General features: G+C 30.3%; 6 protein-coding genes across 13 annotated transcripts; 4 read left to right on the top strand and 2 right to left on the bottom strand.

Moving 5' to 3' along the window:
* The first annotated feature begins 54 nt into the window (after positions 1-54).
* LOC100749086 (type 1 phosphatidylinositol 4,5-bisphosphate 4-phosphatase) lies at positions 55-2073 on the top strand. The gene is made up of 6 exons (XM_003489101.4): positions 55-227; positions 314-498; positions 575-784; positions 861-1001; positions 1111-1165; positions 1309-2073. Exons 1-6 carry the CDS (start codon positions 143-145, stop codon positions 1392-1394), a joined length of 762 nt encoding a protein of 253 aa, XP_003489149.1. The 5' UTR covers positions 55-142; the 3' UTR covers positions 1395-2073.
* Positions 2074-2359: 286 nt separating this feature from the next.
* Positions 2360-3226, top strand: LOC100745494 (chromosome transmission fidelity protein 8 homolog). The gene is made up of 2 exons (XM_003489071.4): positions 2360-2681; positions 2767-3226. Exons 1-2 carry the CDS (start codon positions 2608-2610, stop codon positions 3095-3097), a joined length of 405 nt encoding a protein of 134 aa, XP_003489119.2. The 5' UTR covers positions 2360-2607; the 3' UTR covers positions 3098-3226.
* On the bottom strand, positions 3167-4002 carry LOC100748964 (small nuclear ribonucleoprotein F). Its single transcript, XM_003489100.4, has 2 exons — positions 3875-4002; positions 3167-3611 (listed from the first exon to the last, which is right to left on the bottom strand). The coding sequence occupies exon 2, from the start codon at positions 3586-3588 to the stop codon at positions 3322-3324; it is 267 nt and encodes an 88-aa protein (XP_003489148.1). The 5' UTR covers positions 3589-3611; positions 3875-4002; the 3' UTR covers positions 3167-3321.
* A 137-nt stretch (positions 4003-4139) lies between these two features.
* On the top strand, positions 4140-5732 carry LOC100748846 (leukocyte receptor cluster member 1 homolog). Of its 2 annotated transcripts, XM_012384938.3 has the most exons (4): positions 4140-4239; positions 4319-4418; positions 4497-5300; positions 5603-5732. In XM_012384938.3, the coding sequence occupies exons 1-3, from the start codon at positions 4217-4219 to the stop codon at positions 5295-5297; spliced, it is 924 nt and encodes a 307-aa protein (XP_012240361.1). In that variant the 5' UTR covers positions 4140-4216; the 3' UTR covers positions 5298-5300; positions 5603-5732. The 2 variants fall into 2 exon arrangements, with proteins under 2 accessions (XP_012240361.1, XP_003489147.1); XM_003489099.4 differs by lacking the exon at positions 5603-5732 and having other exon boundaries at positions 4497-5550.
* LOC100748727 (zinc finger protein 836) lies at positions 5609-10284 on the top strand. 5 transcript variants are annotated; one of them, XR_004461622.1, is made up of 9 exons: positions 5609-5738; positions 6377-7018; positions 7078-7185; positions 7264-7466; positions 7563-7738; positions 7810-8262; positions 8355-8561; positions 8633-9106; positions 10058-10284. XR_004461622.1 is itself a non-coding variant. In XM_012384937.3 (8 exons), the coding sequence occupies exons 2-8, from the start codon at positions 6446-6448 to the stop codon at positions 8634-8636; spliced, it is 1725 nt and encodes a 574-aa protein (XP_012240360.1). In that variant the 5' UTR covers positions 5609-5738; positions 6377-6445; the 3' UTR covers positions 8637-8760. The 5 variants fall into 5 exon arrangements, 2 of the variants coding, with proteins under 2 accessions (XP_012240360.1, XP_033176353.1); XR_004461624.1 differs by lacking the exon at positions 5609-5738 and adding an exon at positions 5793-6051; XR_004461623.1 differs by lacking the exon at positions 5609-5738 and adding an exon at positions 5793-6139.
* LOC100748607 (trimethylguanosine synthase) lies at positions 9706-14861 on the bottom strand. Of its 3 annotated transcripts, none has more exons than XM_024367252.2 (8): positions 14586-14861; positions 13911-14046; positions 11948-13791; positions 11630-11876; positions 10963-11575; positions 10679-10810; positions 10323-10621; positions 9706-10211 (listed from the first exon to the last, which is right to left on the bottom strand). In XM_024367252.2, exons 1-8 carry the CDS (start codon positions 14693-14695, stop codon positions 10101-10103), a joined length of 3492 nt encoding a protein of 1163 aa, XP_024223020.1. In that variant the 5' UTR covers positions 14696-14861; the 3' UTR covers positions 9706-10100. The 3 variants fall into 3 exon arrangements, with proteins under 3 accessions (XP_024223020.1, XP_012240357.1, XP_033176352.1); XM_012384934.3 differs by having other exon boundaries at positions 10963-11560; positions 14586-14856; XM_033320461.1 differs by lacking the exon at positions 14586-14861 and adding an exon at positions 14155-14558.
* Positions 14862-19847: the final 4986 nt, after the last annotated feature.

The raw sequence follows: 19847 nt of genomic DNA, 5'->3' as shown, positions 1-19847 counted from the left end.
TTCTGTTCTATGAACAGACAGAACCACGCAGGGTGTTAGAAAAATTTTTATTTTGTCATCCTTGTCATCGAAGCACCGGGAGTACTGTCAAACAATACTTGAAATAAATTGTTGTCATTAAGGGGTAAATTAATAGATCGACATGGGAGACGGGAAGAAGGGCGAACGACAGCCGTTGTTAAAAAATGAAAATGTCACTTATAGTTCACACGGCAGCGATTTCGTTGGTAAATAATATTCGATTTTGATCACGGAAGAATTAAGTTTGTTTAATCCAATTGCTTATGGTTACCTCTACTACATTTTACTTTAGATGAAGTGGAATCGACTGTTAGTACAGTATCTGCAATAGGTCCTGATGAAGTGCCACCTCCATACGAATCAAGTAGTCAATGTGGCAAGCCTATGGTCACTTGTAGGGTTTGTCAAGCTATGATAGATATTTCTGGTAAAAGAGATCAACATGTTGTTAAATGCTGTCAATGTAATGAAGCTACAGTATGTTATCAAAGTAATTTAATTCACTGGAGTTCATTCTCATATCGGAAATGAAAGCCACAAATCACTTTTTTAGCCCATACGAAATGCACCTCCTGGAAAGAAATATGTCCGTTGCCCATGTAATTGTTTATTAATATGTAAGAGTTCTTCACAACGTATTGCTTGTCCAAGGCCAAACTGTAAACGTATTATTAATCTTGCTCCAAGCCCAATTACACCACCTGTTTTATCTATGCCTGGAATGTGTAGGGTATGCTGTGGTCATTGTCATGACACATTTTTGGTAAGGATTTACATAAGAACATTTTATATGATTGAAATATCTTAATAATTAATATATGTGTTATTACATTCTTTAGTTTAATACCTTAAATAATGCTTTGGCTCGATGTCCACATTGCCGAAAAATATCTTCTGTTGGTCCAGATTTTGCTAGAGGTCGAGGTATTGCATTCACTATTGTGGGATTAATAGCCTTAGTAATTGCAATAGCTGTAACTGTAAGTATTTTTATAACACCTGATATATTAAAAAAATTACATAATGGAGATTTATGGTAATTTAGATATATTTTAAAACATATTACAATTTATACCACTTTATTTTCAGGTTGGAACACATGCATATGCAAAAACTAGTGGTGGAATTTATGTAGCTTATGTTGGTGAGTATGATAAAATTTGTTCAAATTGAATTATTAATTGAATATATAAACTTCTTGCATATAAACATTTATTTACATTTACATATTATTCAAGTAATAAGTTGTCTTTTTTACTAGGTTTGTTTTTAAAATTTTATTTTCAGGTGCATTTCTCTTGGCACTTTTGTGCTTTGGACGCAGCATTTATTATTGTACAATGAAAATTAGTATGATAGAAGGTCCAATGTAATACCCTAAATGACAATCAGTTGCTAATATTTTAAAACCAATTCCTCTAACATCTATGTCGTATAATAATATATTTAGATCAAATGTTTATAGTAATAAAATGACATACAAGTCCTTATAGGACAATTGGTACATTCTTACACATGCATATGTAAGTTTATATTGCTAGTAATGAGTTATATTCTTACATATACATATGCAAATGTACATGTTACGGATGAAGAGGATGTGTAACTGTAATGTATGACATTTTCTCACATAAGGTAATATATCAAAAAGTACTAGAAGTTGGGGTATCCATTTAAAAAACAAAGGATTGTTCCTCTGCACTTTTATATTGTCAAGCACAGGACCAAGACAACAACCCCATTATATTGTTTTCATATTTGAATGAAAATATACTAATGAAAATATGCTTTCTACATCTACAGTAAATATACAAAATGCACATATATACATACATAGATATATATGCAAATAAAACATTCTTGCATGAATATTCCAATTGTAAGCAGCTATACATACAGCTATATATATTGTGTTTGCAATTACGAACTTGCATTGTCAGATAACGAAAGAATAAAAATATCTTTTTAAGAAGAAATTATAAATCGATATCGTTTGACAGACGTTTTTGGGTTTATGTATTATTTGACATGCAAGTAAAATTATATAAAATACATATGTTGAACTTTACTATTTTATTACCATTGCTGCAGTTTAAATTATTGAATTATAACGATATCATTTTTTAGGAATGTAATTTTATTCAAGTGTTGGGTAACAAATAGTTGCAAACATTTAAATTTGTCGCATTTTTCAGACATAATATATTAGATAAAAGAGATTGAAATTAGAAACTTTGATATTATAAATGTTTCAGTAACATTTTTATTACTCAAGATATTATTTTAAAAGATATAAGTATATGAAATATGTAATATTATTAAATTGATTGATTCATTACTAAACAGCAAAGCTATTACTTCTGTTTTGTAATGGCATTCCAATCCAGAAAATTATTTATGTAATACTACATACATCATATAATATTTGCAATCTAAAACCATTGTTTAAAATTTAAACCTAATTATCTGACAATAAATAGTGATTGTTACAAATTGTAGTTATATTTGTTTCATTTTTTAGTGCAAACTCGACCTAAGCTTATACTTCATGTTCTAGTAACTTTACTCATACTTAGTTATGCATATATGTATATCTCACATACATATGTGTGTAAACACCACTTACCGCCAAAACTCAGTATGATCATACCAATAAAAAAGTATTACTTATTACTTAAGTTTCAGAAATATTGATTATTTTTATATTTGTCACAAACAAAAAGTGCTTTTTTGCTATTTTTTTAGAGATGGTGAATGTGAGGAATGGGCGATTGTTGAGTTACAAGGTGATTTAAAATTTAATTCCGTGAATATTACGAATGTATATATCGGAGATTTACACTTTACAAAATCTGGTACACCTATACTTATAATCGGCATTCATGTATTACAAGGAAAAGAAATGGCGCTTCAAAAACCATTTGCAGTTCTAGTTAAAAAAAAGAATGAGGAAACTAATACAGCTAATACTTCCGAAGTAAAAACGGCATACGTTATTAAAGCAATTGTAAAGAAGAAATTAATTTTTAAGTCTAGGCCGAAACCTATTGTAACAAATGTCCCAAAATGTCATTAAACATATGTATAAATATTGTACCTTATTGGTGTAATTTTATGGTACACTGTGCTATTGAAATAAACTATTGTGATATAAATATGAATGTATTGTTGCTGATAAATAAATTTACATAGGTTTAAAAAACAATTTGCTTTATTAATTTTTAGTCTTACGTAATTGTACTTAATCTTACTTAAAAATAAAAAGTATTATCCTAAATTGATTTATAAACATTATGGGAACTAGTCCTTCATTTCTCCTTCTTCATCTTCCTCTTCCACGCCTCTTATATACATTACATTATTACATCTGATTAAGACTTCACCGAGGTTGCCAGTACAATTTCCTTCTATATGTTCCTCTGTATTAGCTAATTGTAAATTCATATATCCATCGACGGAAACAAGATAACCTTTATATTCATGGCCCCATTTTAATTTTACCATAACTGGTTTTCCAGTTAAACCATTTAGAAATGGTTTTGGATTTATTGGCATTGTTGCAGCCATTGTGTAGTATTTTTCCTTAATTTCTGCAAAATATATTACACAGTGCATATATTGTTATAAATATTTAAAACAACAATTTCAATAAATATAAATAGATATATCACCTAAAATATATATGCAAATATAATACATAATAGCAAAAATTAAATTAAATGAGATACTGTTTGACAATTATATTAAATGTTGAGGTTAACTTTATATATATAAATATTGGGAATATATTAAAAACTTATGTATCGTATAATTGTGAAATTATTGTTATTTTTGATGAAAATTTTGTACTTACATATTTAAAAAATGATAAAATAGAAAACTCTCCGAATTTTTTATAAGTCCTATAAAAACAAGACGCTAGAATTTGAAGCAGCGTGCAATTGTGTTGTTAGAATCAGAAATGGCGCACGCTCTTAGAACACATAACCTAAATTTATCAAAACTTTTGTAGTAATTTGTGATTTCTATCAAAATACACGATAATTATCTGTATACATTTATATACATTTAACACGATTTATTAAAAGGATCTATTAATAAAATTAAAAATAAATAGAGTTATAAGGATATCTAATTTTAATTTGTTTTCAATAAAGAATTTGTGTTTTTCATTAAAAGTAATTACACTTTAAAAATGAACATTTTACCAAAGAAAAGGTATAATTAAAATGAATTCGTATATAATGAATATTTTCTTTAGGTACATTAAAATAATTATAAAAATTATTCCTTTTAGGTGGCATGTACGTACTAAGGAAAACATTGCTCGTGTACGACGTGATGAAGCAAAAGCTGCAGAAGAAGAAAGACTTAAACAAGAACGAATTCAAAAAGCAGTATGTATGAATAAGAATAAAACAGAAGCTAATTGTTCATTGCTTATGTAATCAATGGAGTCTGAAATACTTTTCTAGGAAACTGAAGCTAGAATTAATCTTTTGAGAGAGAAAGCCAGATCAAAATACGATGGACGAACAGAAGCATTGAAAAGTGATACAGATGCCTCATCTTCAAAATGGGATCATGTTAATTTTTTTGCTGAACTTGAACAAGGAAAACTTGATTATAATAAACCTAATGCAGAACATGAAAAAGAAAAAAAAGAAGAAAAAGAAAAGTACGAGAAACAGATTGGATATCTTACATATCTTGGACAAGATACTAATGAAGCAACAGGTAGGAAAAATTGGTATGAAGAGTTACCTGAAAGATTGAGAGACACAGGAAAGGATGTAGAAGTACAAGTTGAAAAAAAGACATTACATGATCCCATTCATGATATAAAGAAATATTTAAATATAATGGGATCTGGCTCTATAGAAAAATGTATAAAAATTAGAACAGGAACTATTAAAAGGAAAAGAGATGATTCAGATGAAAGTGATGATTCAGATCACGAAAAATTTTCGAAAAAACACAGACATAAAAAATCTAAAAAACATAAGAAACATAAAAATAAAGAAAGACAAAATGTAGAAAAGCCGAGTATAGATGTAGAAAAGTTAAGAGCAGAGAGATTGTTAAGAGAACAAACTGAGAAATTAAGGACAGAAGCTTTATTGGCTAAATTGAGAGGAGATCCAGTTCCAACAGTAGCACCAAAGACTCCTCCCAAATCCATTATCAAACAAAAATATAATTCACAGTTCTTCCCTGAAATTGCTAGACAAAATGCTGAAAGAACTCCTAGTGTACATCCAATGAGAGAACAGTAAAATGTAAGTTGCTTTTTATTTTATAATTACATGTATTTCTTTTATTGTGCTAATATTCATTATTACTACAATTATGTAAACATCCATATACATATGTAGATATTTGTATAAAATTTCATAACATCTATGCTTAGTATCTAATACATTAAGTCATTTGTAAAATATAAAATATAACACAATATGGTATATATATATTTCTTAAATAGTACTATTTTATAAAGCGCAATAAAATACAAATAAAAAGAAAAAAAAATGAATTTTAAATTATTGCCAAATGAAATATCAGATATCCCTCGTTTTACTAGATTGTGCTAAATTTCGCGGTATGACGTGATGCAAGATGGTGGAATATCACGGATCTCATGGATAATGTATTAAAACTTGACGTTTATGTCATTTTTTCAGTATTCTTGTTCATCACTTGACTTAAATAATTTTCTCGTAAGTAATATTCTCTCCTTGTATATATATTAAATATTTCCGCTCAAAATTTTGAAGCCCCATTTTGAAATCTCGAACCAGACGCATAGAACGCGCGAGTTACTTTCGCGTAACATGATTTTCGAATTTGAACAGTTATGAATATACTTAATTACGGAGAAATGATAATTTGTGAAAGCTTTTATTTTACGTCGTTAAAATATAACAGCTTAACTTCAATTATTGTTAGAAGAATTACATTTTTAAGTCATGTTACGAATCGACCTTAAGATAACCTCTTCACTAATTTATACAAATATCGGCATTTCAAAATGTAATTATAAATAATTCATTTATTTTGTATACTTTGAATATAGTGATGCGTACGTTTAGTGTAGTTTATAAAATTTTATATTAAACAGGTAATGTATAATTCAAGTAAATAAATATTGAATATTGTGTTATTGAATAGACTGTGCTATATATATGTACTCTTAAAATCTCCGTGCGAGAATATTAGTATATTATTGGTTATATATTCTAGTTTCTATGTCTAACAATATCAAATTTTGCTTTGTTAGTTATGTTTAAAATCCTTGTATAATAGGTGGAAATAAATATTCGTTATTAATTAATTGTAAATTATACTTGTATTACAGGCAAGATGTTACTATTAATTTAAACGTCAAGAATTTTATAACGGTATGATTTAATTAAATATCATCACCATGAATGAGGAAAGAAGTGTTGAAGATTCTTCATATTTAAGTTATGAAATAAATGGCACTAGATATATTTTACAAACTGTATCAGATCCAGCTATAGATATATCAAAAGCTGTATCAACCACTCAAGAACAAAATACAATTAATCTTATAAATGAACCACAAGTAGAAAAAGATGATGAATCAATTTCTTTAATTTGCTTAGATGGTCAGGTTTATGCGTTTCATAATGGAGAATTACAAGAATTAGATTTTAGTCAAGTAATAGATGAAAATGAATCACAAGAAAAAACAGTGTTGCTACCTAAAGAAGATGATAATTGTGAACCACAGTATATTACCAACGAAGGATTAGTAATTGGAAATATTGATGAACATTCTCAAGAACAATATGAAATTATTACTGGTCAAAATGAAAAAAATTTTATAATGGAGAAACATAATGTAAATGCTAATGATTTTGTGGAAGTTGTAACAGCATTTAAATGTAAGATATGTACTTATACCACTCAAGACAAAACACAATTATTACAGCATTTTCAGAAAACGCATGTAAATCCTAAAGTGGATATAGAGGTGAGCTACGATATTACTTATTTCTCTCCGAATACTTACATTGATATTGCATCTTTCAGATAAAAGAAGAATCTAAGATTACAGATGAAGTAAAATTGTTATATATGTGTGGAGAATGTTCTAATTGCTTTCCTTCTATTGAAGATTGTAAAGAACACATGATAAACGTAATTATTTAAAATTTATCTGGTCTGTTATAAAGGAAAGTAAATATAAAGATATCATATTAATGTTTTTTATTTTAGGATCATCAATTAACAGACACAGGAGCCAATAGAGGTGGTAAAGAAAATATAACAGATGATTCAAAAGATTCTGGGTTATTAGAGTGTATAGGACAGAGTGTTGAAAGTAATGATATAAAACGTCAAGTTAAAATTCAAAAACCTCTAAATTCTGAATATATGCTCAATAAAAAAATGATCGAATTAATGGAAAGAAACATAAAGTATATATATTATTCTTATGTTATATCAATCGTGTATATCAATCGTGTATATCAATCTTTTAAATCTATTATCTATTAAATTGTATATTTTGCTAGGTGTTCATATAGAGGATGTCCATACAAATTTTGTACAGAGGAAACAATGCAGCAACATGCACTTTGTCATACGGAATCACAAAATGGAACAGCATTTAAATGTAGCGTTTGCCGTGATATGAAATTTACCAAATGGAGACAGTGTAGCTTACATTTATGGAAAAAGCATCAAATTGGTAAGTATCTAATATCTATATCTGGACAATAAAATATTAAAACGTGATTTTTATTATGTATGTTTTCTTAGACATAGGATTATTTACTTGTAAAATATGTAAAGCATATAAAAGTGCAACAATGGTCAAACTTTTAACTCATATGCGTGTGCATAGTGAGACACGCGAGTATGAATGTTCAGAATGTGGTAAATGTTTTAAACAAGCCAGTCAATTGCGTAATCATAGAGTTATGCATTTGGATCGCAAAACATTGGAAGTAACGCGGTGGTATACTTCAAAAAAATGTGATATGTGTGGAAAAACTTATGCTAATTCCAAATGCTTGAAGAGTCATATTCAAGCAGTCCACTCAAAATTGCGACCATATGTTTGTAATGTTTGTGGACATTCTAGCGCTAGAAAAGCAATGTTGCAAATGCATTTACGACAACACACTGGTGACAAACCCTTTAGTTGTGAACTTTGCGAATATAAAACAGGTGATCACAATACGTTACGACGTCATATTATGCAACACACAGGTATGCATGATAATAAAGATGTGAAATGATGAAAAAGATGTGTATAGTACAAGGATGTATTTAAAAATTACAAGTATAAATAATATTTTCAGGTTTTAGACCTTATAAATGCCCTCATTGTTCTTATACAGCAATACAAAGTAGTAGTTATAAAAATCATTTGAAATCTAGACATCCTTTACTTTCTGGTTTATTTACATGTGACCTATGTCCTTTCAAAACTGTTAAAAATCAAAGTTATATACAACATGTAAGAGACCATGAAAAGGGATTAATCAAAGCGAATATGCAAAAAAAAGGTATGTTTCAATTTTGTATTTAATAGAATTAATGGATATATAAAAAAAAATAAAATTATATATTTTTTCAGATAGTGAAAATGTCGAAGTTTTTCCTGGTAATATTGCGGCGGCACAATTGATTTATAGTTGCTTAGGTGCCTTTTCAAAAGTGGGCGATACTTTAGAAGCAAATTTAATGTCTTCCTCAACGTCTGCAGACGGTACATCACAAACGATTACGATACAGATACCATCGAAACATCTTGAAGGTTCACTGCCAACAAGAGAATGTAGAACTAAAAGTAACTCAGCAATTGAACAAGAAGATGAAGAAACAATGCATTGTTTTTTAAAAATTCCAAGAGAAGAGGAAGAAAGTATAGACACAGGTGGTATAACTATACCTGCAGAACCTGAGGAATCAGGCGCAACAACTATTAATGTTGATACATGAAATACGGAATATTAAGTTGCTAATTAAAATATTCCTGTATATTTGAAAACTCCTAGAAATTTATACTTCAAAGTAAATGAAGAAATGCTAGTCACACGTTACTTAGAAGGTATGAATCAATTTGTTTTCTTTTGACAAGAAATTAGAATTAATATATTAATTTTTTTAAATTCTAAATCTGATACTATTTTTGGAATTGTACACTATATCAGCAAACACAAACAATAACAATTTAAGTGTTTTCGTTTGAAAAAAATTTTAATTTTGTACATTATTTTAAAGAAATGAAAACATATGCACATTCAATCAGTTAATTGCATTCACGGTTTCTATGTTCATATTTGTTCAAAAAATTGTTATTTTGTCCTGAAACAAGATTTTATAGTTAAAAGAATGTAATTTTGAGATATTTTATTTTAAATTTTACTAAGAATGTAATTTACTATATATTTAAACACATTTTTAAGATTTTGAATGTATTTATTGATAATTAATAAGAAATTAGTAGAAGTGTACATAAAAATTGTAAAATAATCTGGGAACCGTTGTAAAATGTAAATTACAATGTCTCGTATGGTTTACAATACGAGTAAAATAATATTTTACATGATGGACTAAAGAGAAATGCTCTGATATTTTTGACTTAATTATTCATCAGGTAAAAATAATACTTATTGCTATGGAAGATTCAATTTAAAATCTTTTTAAAAGATTTCGTATATTAATTATTGGATTTCACAAATATGTCCCCACAAATTGGAATTACGGTATCAATTTGCTTAAGTGCGAGATTTGTGAAAATGGTAACTGGTGGACATATGTAAACATATTATTTTTAAAAAATCCAATAGGAAAGTTTTAAAATATATTTAACTATATATATAAAATAAAAAATATATAAATTATAGCATATAATACAGTTGCCTTTTTATATGTATTTTGTAAAAAAAACGTGAAGTGAAATAAAAAATACTGTTTTTAAGGACATCCTAAGCAAATTGATACAGGTTATTATTTACAGCTAATTATTCATAAAACGTGAGAAGCTCCTTTTTTTAAGCAACTGATGTGGATCTTCCCGGAAATTACACCTTGTATCACAACTAACAGTCTCTGGGCAGTTCGCCATAATAAGCTGTTAAAGCTATTAGCTTTCTGTCAAGAAAGTTTTGTTCCACTTCTACACCACCACCTACTGCGGCTAACATGGCAAGCTGTAAATTTGTATATATATAAATAAAAGCAATTGATGTATAGTGCGTTATAAAGTAAAGTAACATAGAATATTGAAATTTTTCGAATCTTCTTGAATTATAAAAATTTACCTGCATTGTATCTACATTTCTAGGTAGAAAGTAGGCCACATGATCTGTGATTTTTCTTGCTATATTAAATAAATTTACACCACCAATGGGATGCATAATATTATTGAGATCAAATGTTTCATTCTTGGCATATTCAGGTCCTCCCCATGGAGGACTTAGAAACACAACATCTGCGCTTAACTTTGATGCGAGTTTAATAAAATCTCCAACAATGAATTCTATTCTGTCTTCAACACCATAAACTCGAGCATTATTTCGAGCAATTTCGATTTTAGCTGGATCTATATCTATTGCGAAAACTGTAAAAATAAAGATATTGAGTTTCTATGCTAATTACCCACACGCAACGAACGCACCTCTTTCACATGTGAAAGCAAATTGAATAGCGTTCCCTCCTGCTCCACAGAACGCATCGATCACGGTATCGCATTTGCATCGTTGAGCTATGTGCTGGGCAATTTTTTCTGGTGTTACAGAGTACCAGCTCTCTATAAAGAAAAGAGTAAAAAAAGTATTTTATTATAAAAATTTAAAAGTTCATAAGCACATTATCGAATAATTTATAAAATATTTCACTGTTAGTCTTTTGAAGATTACAAATCTTTATTATTATACATATAAATAATATCATAGAACATACCACGATCCAATTTAATGCCTTGATCAAATTTGCTAAATAGGCGGTATCTTTTGAACCAATATTTCATTAAAGTTTTATCATTGTCTATTTCTACTGGCAGGCTTACATTTCTTTTGGGTGGCTTCCTTCGTTTTTTCTTTTGCGTCTTCTTTACGCTATCTTCATCTGATAATTTCATACTTTGTATTTCGTTGTTACTATAGTTTTCATCTATATCCATATTGACATTTAGTACATCAAAGTTCTCTTGTTCGAAAACTTGATTTTCTGGTACACATTTTGTGGAATCGCTTGTTTCATCCTGATCAAAGTATATATTATTATCTTTGATACCTTGGAAAACATTGCCCTGTTTATCAAATACGTTTAAGGTATCGTGAACATCATCAAATTGTTTTTTATCTGCTCCTGAATCTATTGAACTTGTGCTTGGTTTACTAAATACAAATCGTTTTGTTTGTAACTTTGACTTAAGGCTATGATCACATTCATCATCAGAACTTGACGTCAATTGTGCTGTGTAGGAACCTTTTTCAGAGGGTTGTAATTCTGTCTTTGCTGGTGGCAAAACAGGACAGTATGATAAATAATGCTTCACCTGTAAAACAAAACACTAAAGATAAAATACTTATATATTTACGTTTTTATTTTAAAAAAAATTATTTACTTTATCTATAGTGTTAGTAATTTCCACTCCGTTATCATCAAAGTATATATGTTTATTTATTGGCTTGGGTTTATAATATTTCATTTTTAATTGTCTATTTTGTAACCTAATATTTTTTTTTCTATATACTACTTCTCCTTGAAAATTAGATTGTTCGTAATTTTCGTTGAAAGTATATCCCATCAATGAAAATGCTTTTTTTACTGATTCCAGGCCTTCTTCTGTGTCATCATAATCAGCCTCATGACTAAAATAAAAGATATATAGATAAATATTACATATTTTAACAGATTATAAACATATATAATGACACTGCACCTCCGTTTTAATGTTATAGGTTTATCTTCATTGGGCTCATCTCCATCTCCATCATTAGAATATTTACGTTGAATACTATTGTTGCCACTAGTATCATTGGAAATAATTGCACCATTTTCATTTTCTGTAGTTGAAGTTTGATCATGTTCAACTTCTTGTGAACATTCCATTTCATTAATTTTTTCATTTTTATGTGCATCAATTTCATCATCTTTTGCTTCCACCGTTAAATTTTGAATGAGCATTCCCACTGATTCCATAATTAATCGCTTCTTTTTTGTCTTATCTTTCTTAGAATAAGAAAAATTTTTATTAGGTGCAATTCTACTTTCAGGAATATTAATTTCATTAGATGTGTCTATTTCCCTTTGTGCAAAATCTTGGTCTATACTTTCATCACTTCCTTCCTCTTTCATATCTATATCATTATATTCCTGGCTATAACTTTGATTTCTAATTTCAGATTGCTCCCTTTTATATTTTTCTATAAATAGTTTATAATGATTTTGGTACTCTATTTGGAAATTTTCTTTCCATAAATGTTGCCAATACTTATCAGTATCTTCTGGTGTGTATTCCTGATCATTATCTTGATCAGAACTTGTGTTTGTTATATTGCTTTCAATGGAACTAGTTACAGAACTGATGAGACTAGATGAATTTGTAGAAATAGAGTCACAACTAGAACTAGTAAGGGTCATCTTTGTGACATTTGTCATAGAATCTGATGTTGCATTTGTTTTTGCTATTGACTCGTTAATAGAATCACACCTTGTTAAAAGTCTTTCATCTTCCGCATTAGATTGCTGGTTGTAACTTTCTTCCATACTAAAAGGACTTAATGGACTCCAACCATCTCCAGTTTCCAGTGATGCTTCAAAATTTGTCAATTTCTTTCTATTATCTTCCGCTTCTTTGTCACTTATCTCTTGCTTGCTTATGTCATCAAATGAAAAATTAATACTACACGTGTCTTTTGCTTTTATTTCATTATTACCAGCATTACTACTTTTGCTAAATATTCCCTCAAAATTTGAGCGATCAAGTTCACAATTTCTGTGTGCTTGACTAGGAAAACATGTATTTTGCTCTGAAAATTTTTCAATAGTATCTTTCATTTCTAACTTTTCATTACTTATTAAATGAGCATTTTGTTGCAAATATTCTGGATTTATATAATCTGCATATTTCCTAATCCAAGTTGTCCAAATTATACGTTCACCATTTTTAGACCAATATTTCTCCCATGCTATATCTATTATACTCTTAGTTTTAGAATACATAGAATAGTATGGATAGTCACACGAACTATGGTCACAGTTGTACTTAAGTTGGACATCTTCCTTATAAGTTTGTGTATCATTCAAAGAAACATTTTTAAATATATTATGTATCTCAAAACCTTTGTCTTCTAAAATACATGATGGATTTTCTATATGAAGTTCCTTTTCATTACAAATGGATGGATCATAACTTAAAATTTCAATGTTATCTGCAAGATGATCTGATGAGTGAATGTTTGTTATTTTACATTTAAATTCTACATCTTTATCTTCTTGGTGCTGTGCAATTACATTCACTTTGTCAAATTCATCTTCCAGTTCAGTCTCTGTATTTTGAAAAGTTTTCCCATAAGATGCCAATAGATTTTGTATACTTTTAGCCTCATGTTGATCATGATATTCTGATAGGTCTGCACCTGAATCTGACTGGTGCAGGCCCAATTTTTGCGTGAGGGAATGTGCAGTAGGACGATGAGCCGAATCACGAACAGAGTCATGTTCATCTGTGGAATAATTGTTGTCTGTGTGTGATGCACTGCAGTAACAGCTCACTGGTTCTTCCTAATTTTAAGGAAGAAAAGATATGTTTTTGTTCAAATGCTATATCGAAATCTAATACAGATACCAATGTTACCGAATTAACTGAAAATATCTAATAGAAAACAAAAAAACATTCTTACATCGTGTTTCTCTATGGATTGTGCTTCTATAATAGACCTTTTATGGAGGTCTAACATTTCTCCAACACAATCGCTCTCAATATCTTCATCTTTACTAGCATCTTCTAGAGCAAGGGCAGTATAAACTTCTGGGTGTCTAAAAGTAAACAAAAATTCACCTCACATAAGTTTAAAGCAACATATATGTTATTATATTATTCTTTAATTATATTTATCTTATAAAAAATGGTAAAAATCAATTTACATAGTTTTTATTATATAAATTAGATGTTCAATATGATACAATATCTCAGTGCTTAATAAGTAGAAAATAATTCCCACGTGGTATACGAATTGTTTATTATCGATATTTCGCAGAATCAAACAGAAAAACAAAAAAATACTTTCAATGACTGTTAACTTCTATACAACTCTATTTTTTAAGAAAACAACATTATTTCGTTTCTATTATGTATAGCTGAACAAAAGATTATTAAGTTTTCAAAAAATACATTGTGACCTAGCTCATTCGAGTGGGTGTCAAGGTTAGGTCATGTGTCACACCACTGATCGATAAAATGGTACTATTTTTAATTTTTGAAGAATTGAATAAACGCGGTATGGGGTACAGGATATGAAAATGAAACTGTGATGTTCGATAGTATAAATGAGTCATACTGTTGCAGCTGCATTTACCGAATAAATACTCTGCTGCAAAGACAATAAATGTAATGATCAGGGTCAGTAGACTCAGCTTGTTTTGCGATGTACACTTCGGCTAAAGGTTCCCAAAAGCGGTCACTCATGCCGATAGAAGTGTTTAATTGACTATTTGCTCGTGAATCGTCACAACACCCACATGTCTCACGCTCAAATTTTTACAACTTCCTCGAGTAAAAACAATCCGCCATTTCTTAGACAGCACACCATCGTGAAGTTGCTCCTGATTACCATCATGTTCTAATAATCAATCGATAAGTGCTATTTTTTGTTAAGTTTCATTTGATTTTGAAAAACATGTGTACATTAAGTATGATAGTATATTACAATTTAAAGATACATCATAATTATACACACTACTTTGTATTATTTAAAAAAAATGTTAAATATTTTCTAAATAATTTTTGTTCCACTCGAACAAAGTGTATAAATTATATTATATGTAGAAATTTATGAAGAACAAGCATTTTTTAAAAATTGTCTTTAGACTACGTTAGATACATTAAAAATAACGTGACGAATGTGATGGATAGATTTTATGCCTTTTTTTTCTTATGGGATTTCGGAAGTAACTTGACTTCCTTACCATTTTCGTGTCACATGCAACATTATCGATTCAGTATTGAAATAAACTACAGCGCGAGAGAAGCGGGAGAATGTGGAACTAGACAATGTTGCAACCGACTTAGTGATCGACAAACGATAAGAGTACTCTTAGTCCTGTTGACATCGTTGGTAATTGACAAGAGGTACAGAATAGAGATGACACTCAATGCTTCTTCGTTTTCACGCTTTGGAGATCACCTGACTCCTGTACAGTTTTCTTATCGCATACGATATTGTCGATTTGGTATAATAGTGGTTTGAATTGAAACTAAACTGTTTTATGAAATTACAAATAAGGTATAGAAAAAGACATATTGCGCATAAAGCATAGAATTCTATACTTCTGTAATATGTATCTACTCAATTGTAGTCTTTGAACTGTATTTGAACTTTCGACCGTTCGCGTGGAGACGCGATGATCTCTAAGAAGCGCGTCAACTGGGGTCGTAAATTTCCGCTACGATTTGACTAATCGACGCCACGAATCGTTCGATCCCGTATTTCGGTTCAGATAATAAGAGTGGTTGAATGAATATAACGCTGATATTAACAGGTTAATATACAGGGTGATTGATAACTGGTGGTACAAGCGGAAAGGGGGCGATTCTACGAGAAAGAAGAAGTCGAAAATATAGAATAAAAATTTTTTTTTAATTTTTTTTTTTAATTTTTCCATCGAGACAACGATCTACAGTGAGATCCGTTATAACGTACCGACGGAAAATTCAAAGTCGATTTTTCCGAAAACAAAGCCTCAAACAAAAAATTTTTATTCTATATTTTCGACTTCTTTTTTCACGTAGAATCACCCCCTTTCCGTTTGTACCACCAGTTACCAACCATCCTGTATATTTTCAACTATCCAACAACTTCAATGTGATACAAGGATACGTATGTGGAATGACAAACTACGAATGAGTACAACCTGAGACTCATTTCATGTTGGCGACTGTGATGATGTATCTTCTGTCGATTGACCATCATCGACTTGGCGATTTTGCTTGACTTCTGACTCCTGCTGTTCCTTGAACTGTTGGTCGAGTTGGTGTTAACTAACTGACGAGATTTGACTGTTACTTGAATGTACTGTGGAACAAGTCTAGAGAGCAAGTATAGAGATGAAGTGACTGCTTTGTAGTTATGAGAACAAATGAAGTTCGTTCTTGTGTGATTACGGAAGAAAGCTCGGAGTGGGTGTCTTTGTTGTATGAAGAAAGCGGATTTATTGCTCACACTTTTCGTTAGGAAAGTGAGGGTAACGATCCGCGATGCCCATTGGTTATGACCAACGTTAGGAATGAAGATAGGAGGAAGAAGCCTCCTACCAACGTGTCTCATGGGCGACATTGTTTATGGGAATATCTGCTTTTCCGTTAGACAAATATCTGCTTTCCCCGTAATTTGTAAGAACGTGCAATAAACCTAAGGACTGTTCTAAGGACCAGCCATAAACCGAAAATACTTGCAGGATTAAAGGCTAATAAGATTCAGTTTATGGTGGGACCTTAGGTGCTTGGGCCTTGACGGTCAGACGATGAAGGAAGCCGCACGGACCATCTCACGCGAGGTAACTAAGGATACTACCTATATTCTTAATGTTTTCTCATTTTTATGCGTTCTGATTGTTGATATTTCCTGACATTTTTGAAACAATTAATTTAGTAATGTTATTTTCTTCTACTCATTTTCACGGAATTTTAAGCTTCTTAAACAATTTTTTAAATTCAAAAGATTATTTCTATTATTTGAGTATTAGAAATCAATTTTTAATTTATACCCAATTTTCTAACGAAAACATTTTTGTAAATTAAAGGAGATATTGTATTGTTTAAAATTAATTTTATGATTTATCATGTTTTCGCATACAATTTACTTGAAACTTAGTACTAGAATCAACTACATATCAATGTATTAAATCTTATGCTATTTTTCGCGAGTTGTACGAACTACTATCTACCCTCTGGGAATCGTTGTGCTGCCCAGGATAATTGGAGACATTCGTATCGTCGCGTTTGTCACAGAGAAAATAGAATTGCTCCAGATGACCCCTACATCAGAAATCCACAGGGTATCGTCTTCTCCCATTCCGTGGAAACTATTGCCGTACAACGCACGCCAGAATCTCGAGGATTTCTGCATAGACGATTCAGCATACAATATAAATTTTAGGTGATGCTAAGCCATGATTGGCGTACAAGCGTCCTGCCGCATAACTGACTAAATGTATGATTAGTGCCCTCTGTGGTCAAGAGATTGCAAACTCGCAATGTCCATGAGGAAATCGGCGCGAGATAATTCTGCGCCGGTTCAATTCCGGGACGTAACACCAGACAAAACTATTTGCCTTATCTATATCAAATGTTACGAGGCACGAACGAAATATATATATATATACTTAGCGATGCAGGATCTATCACCACAGATAAGATGGATCTATCGTAACAGATTATAAACTAACATAAACGATGTACAAGTATAGGCGAATCTTGTACACTTGTCAGTGTTACCACTGATCTATCAGTACCTATAAGGTACCTATCGTCAGAAGTACTATTTACTAAGGACATCTCGTCGGTGTTACGTTCTGGTGCCAGAGGTACCATCCTTGTCTGTGATGTAGTTACTTTCCAAGCAAACAACATGCGCCATAGTGACCCTTGACAGCAAACTCCTTTTATGTTCTCGTCTATATAACACTCTAGTTCTAGCAACGATTCATAAATGATGCATGTTGATATTGGATCGTGATAATTGGCGTACATGTGACTCATTTTGCCATTTTCCAAGACTCCTAATATGAGGATAAACTTTCTTGTATTGTCCATCGCAGAGTATTGCTATAAGGTAGTCAAAACAAAATTTTTCTTTTCCAATTCACTTCAAAAGCTTCATTGCAAAAGTACACCGGAACTGTTAGTAGCTAGTACCAAAAATATGTTTCGTGTACAAAGATTAACAATGAAACCTAACAATAATAATAATAAAAACAAAAACAAACATTGGTTATTCTACAGAACTGCCGCTATCGAGCACTACCGAGCATCGAGCATGCAGAAAAAGTTGTGGAAAGAAGATGTGAGAAAATGAGTGATTGTGATATGAGAAAAGTCCTGTAGCGGTGACTCAAACCGCTTTGAGTTCTTGTCCAAAAGTAAAATCTTATTTCTAGCAACAGCTTACAGATGGCGGATGTATCGTTCATGATATGGGAATGTTGTCTGCTCTTCTTACAGCAGGGAATAACACTTTACTTCCATATAATATTAAACTTACAATTGGTCTTTATTCAAAATTATCACTAGTTGTTTTCTCATACGTCTGCTCGGTGTCAATGTTAAACGCCAATTCGTACATTTTGTTTTATGCGCTTGCCGCATATCCCTCTGCACATGCGCGTTGTTAAGCTTGCTATGCTGTATGTGGGCTTCGTCTCCCACAGTGATGTAGTTATCATTCATGTTACAACGTTGCCATTTTCTGAGTATCGTGCGCGCGGGTTCCGAGTTTTGTTTTTATGGCATAATTTTTCTCACAAGTCGAAGTCGAAAATTGGAAATATCAAATAGTATTTTATATCATTTTCCCCTTTGATATTATTATTATGCACATTCTAGCAATTGCATGTATCTTCAGAATTTTAACAACTTTACTGACAATAATTAGGTACAAGTTATTCATTAACTCACAATTTGTTAATGTTGTATGCAAATGTAGCGTTACCAAGTATGGGGGTTTCTTCAGTTTAAGTAAGGAATTTTAATTTGTTGAGAGTTGGAAGTATTTTCAAATATTTATAAAAAGTAATATAATTTATTAGAGCTCTCAGACTGTATTTCATTTGCAACCTTTAACAAATGAACTATGAATGTTAAACTTAAGTGTTTAAGATAGTATCATATGTATAACAAGAGAGATGTCTGTAGATTATGTTTATGATACGTTTATTGCAAGCATAGTCTAACGACTAATTATTTTATTTGTTATTTGCCTCGTATCTTTATCTTAAATAATATTACTTAAATAACAATGTATTCGGAAAATATATTATTTTAATATTTATTATTTTATTTTATAGATATTCGTTACTTAATTTCAATAGGAAAGCATTTAGTTTGATTTGATGGAATGTTTCGATATTCAGTCGTTTCTAAGACGAATATGTCATGCAAATAAATATATTTTTCTTTTTATATACGTATATATTATTTTTTTAAATATTTGTTTTCAATGTTACAATTAACTTACTTCGAGCGATCTTTTGAATTATGTTTTATTGAACTTCAATGTTCTGTGTTTTAATTATTATTAATGAAAAAGTAAAAATGATCAATCATTATAAAAATTATGAATATTTATTCTCTTGTATTTTTGAAACAAAATCTAGATAATTTTATTTCTATATTAGAATTCTAGTTGTATCATTTATTATTTAATCTTTATTATTATTCATATTTTAAGTTCTTACTATTTTGTTTGCAATACTGTGTTTTTACTAAGAAATTATGATATTTAATTCTTTGTTAATCATTTTTTGCAGTCTTGTTGTCTTCCACGGGCGATGATAATTATCTTTGCGGTGACTTCCTTTGGGCTATTGTAGAGCATTGATTGTAACGTTCTCCGCATCACAGT

This window comes from Bombus impatiens, unplaced genomic scaffold (assembly GCF_000188095.3).
Source record: "Bombus impatiens unplaced genomic scaffold, BIMP_2.2 scf_0317, whole genome shotgun sequence".
NCBI classification, from domain to species: domain Eukaryota; kingdom Metazoa; phylum Arthropoda; class Insecta; order Hymenoptera; family Apidae; genus Bombus; species Bombus impatiens.
This window is presented reverse-complemented; position numbering and strand designations above follow the sequence as displayed.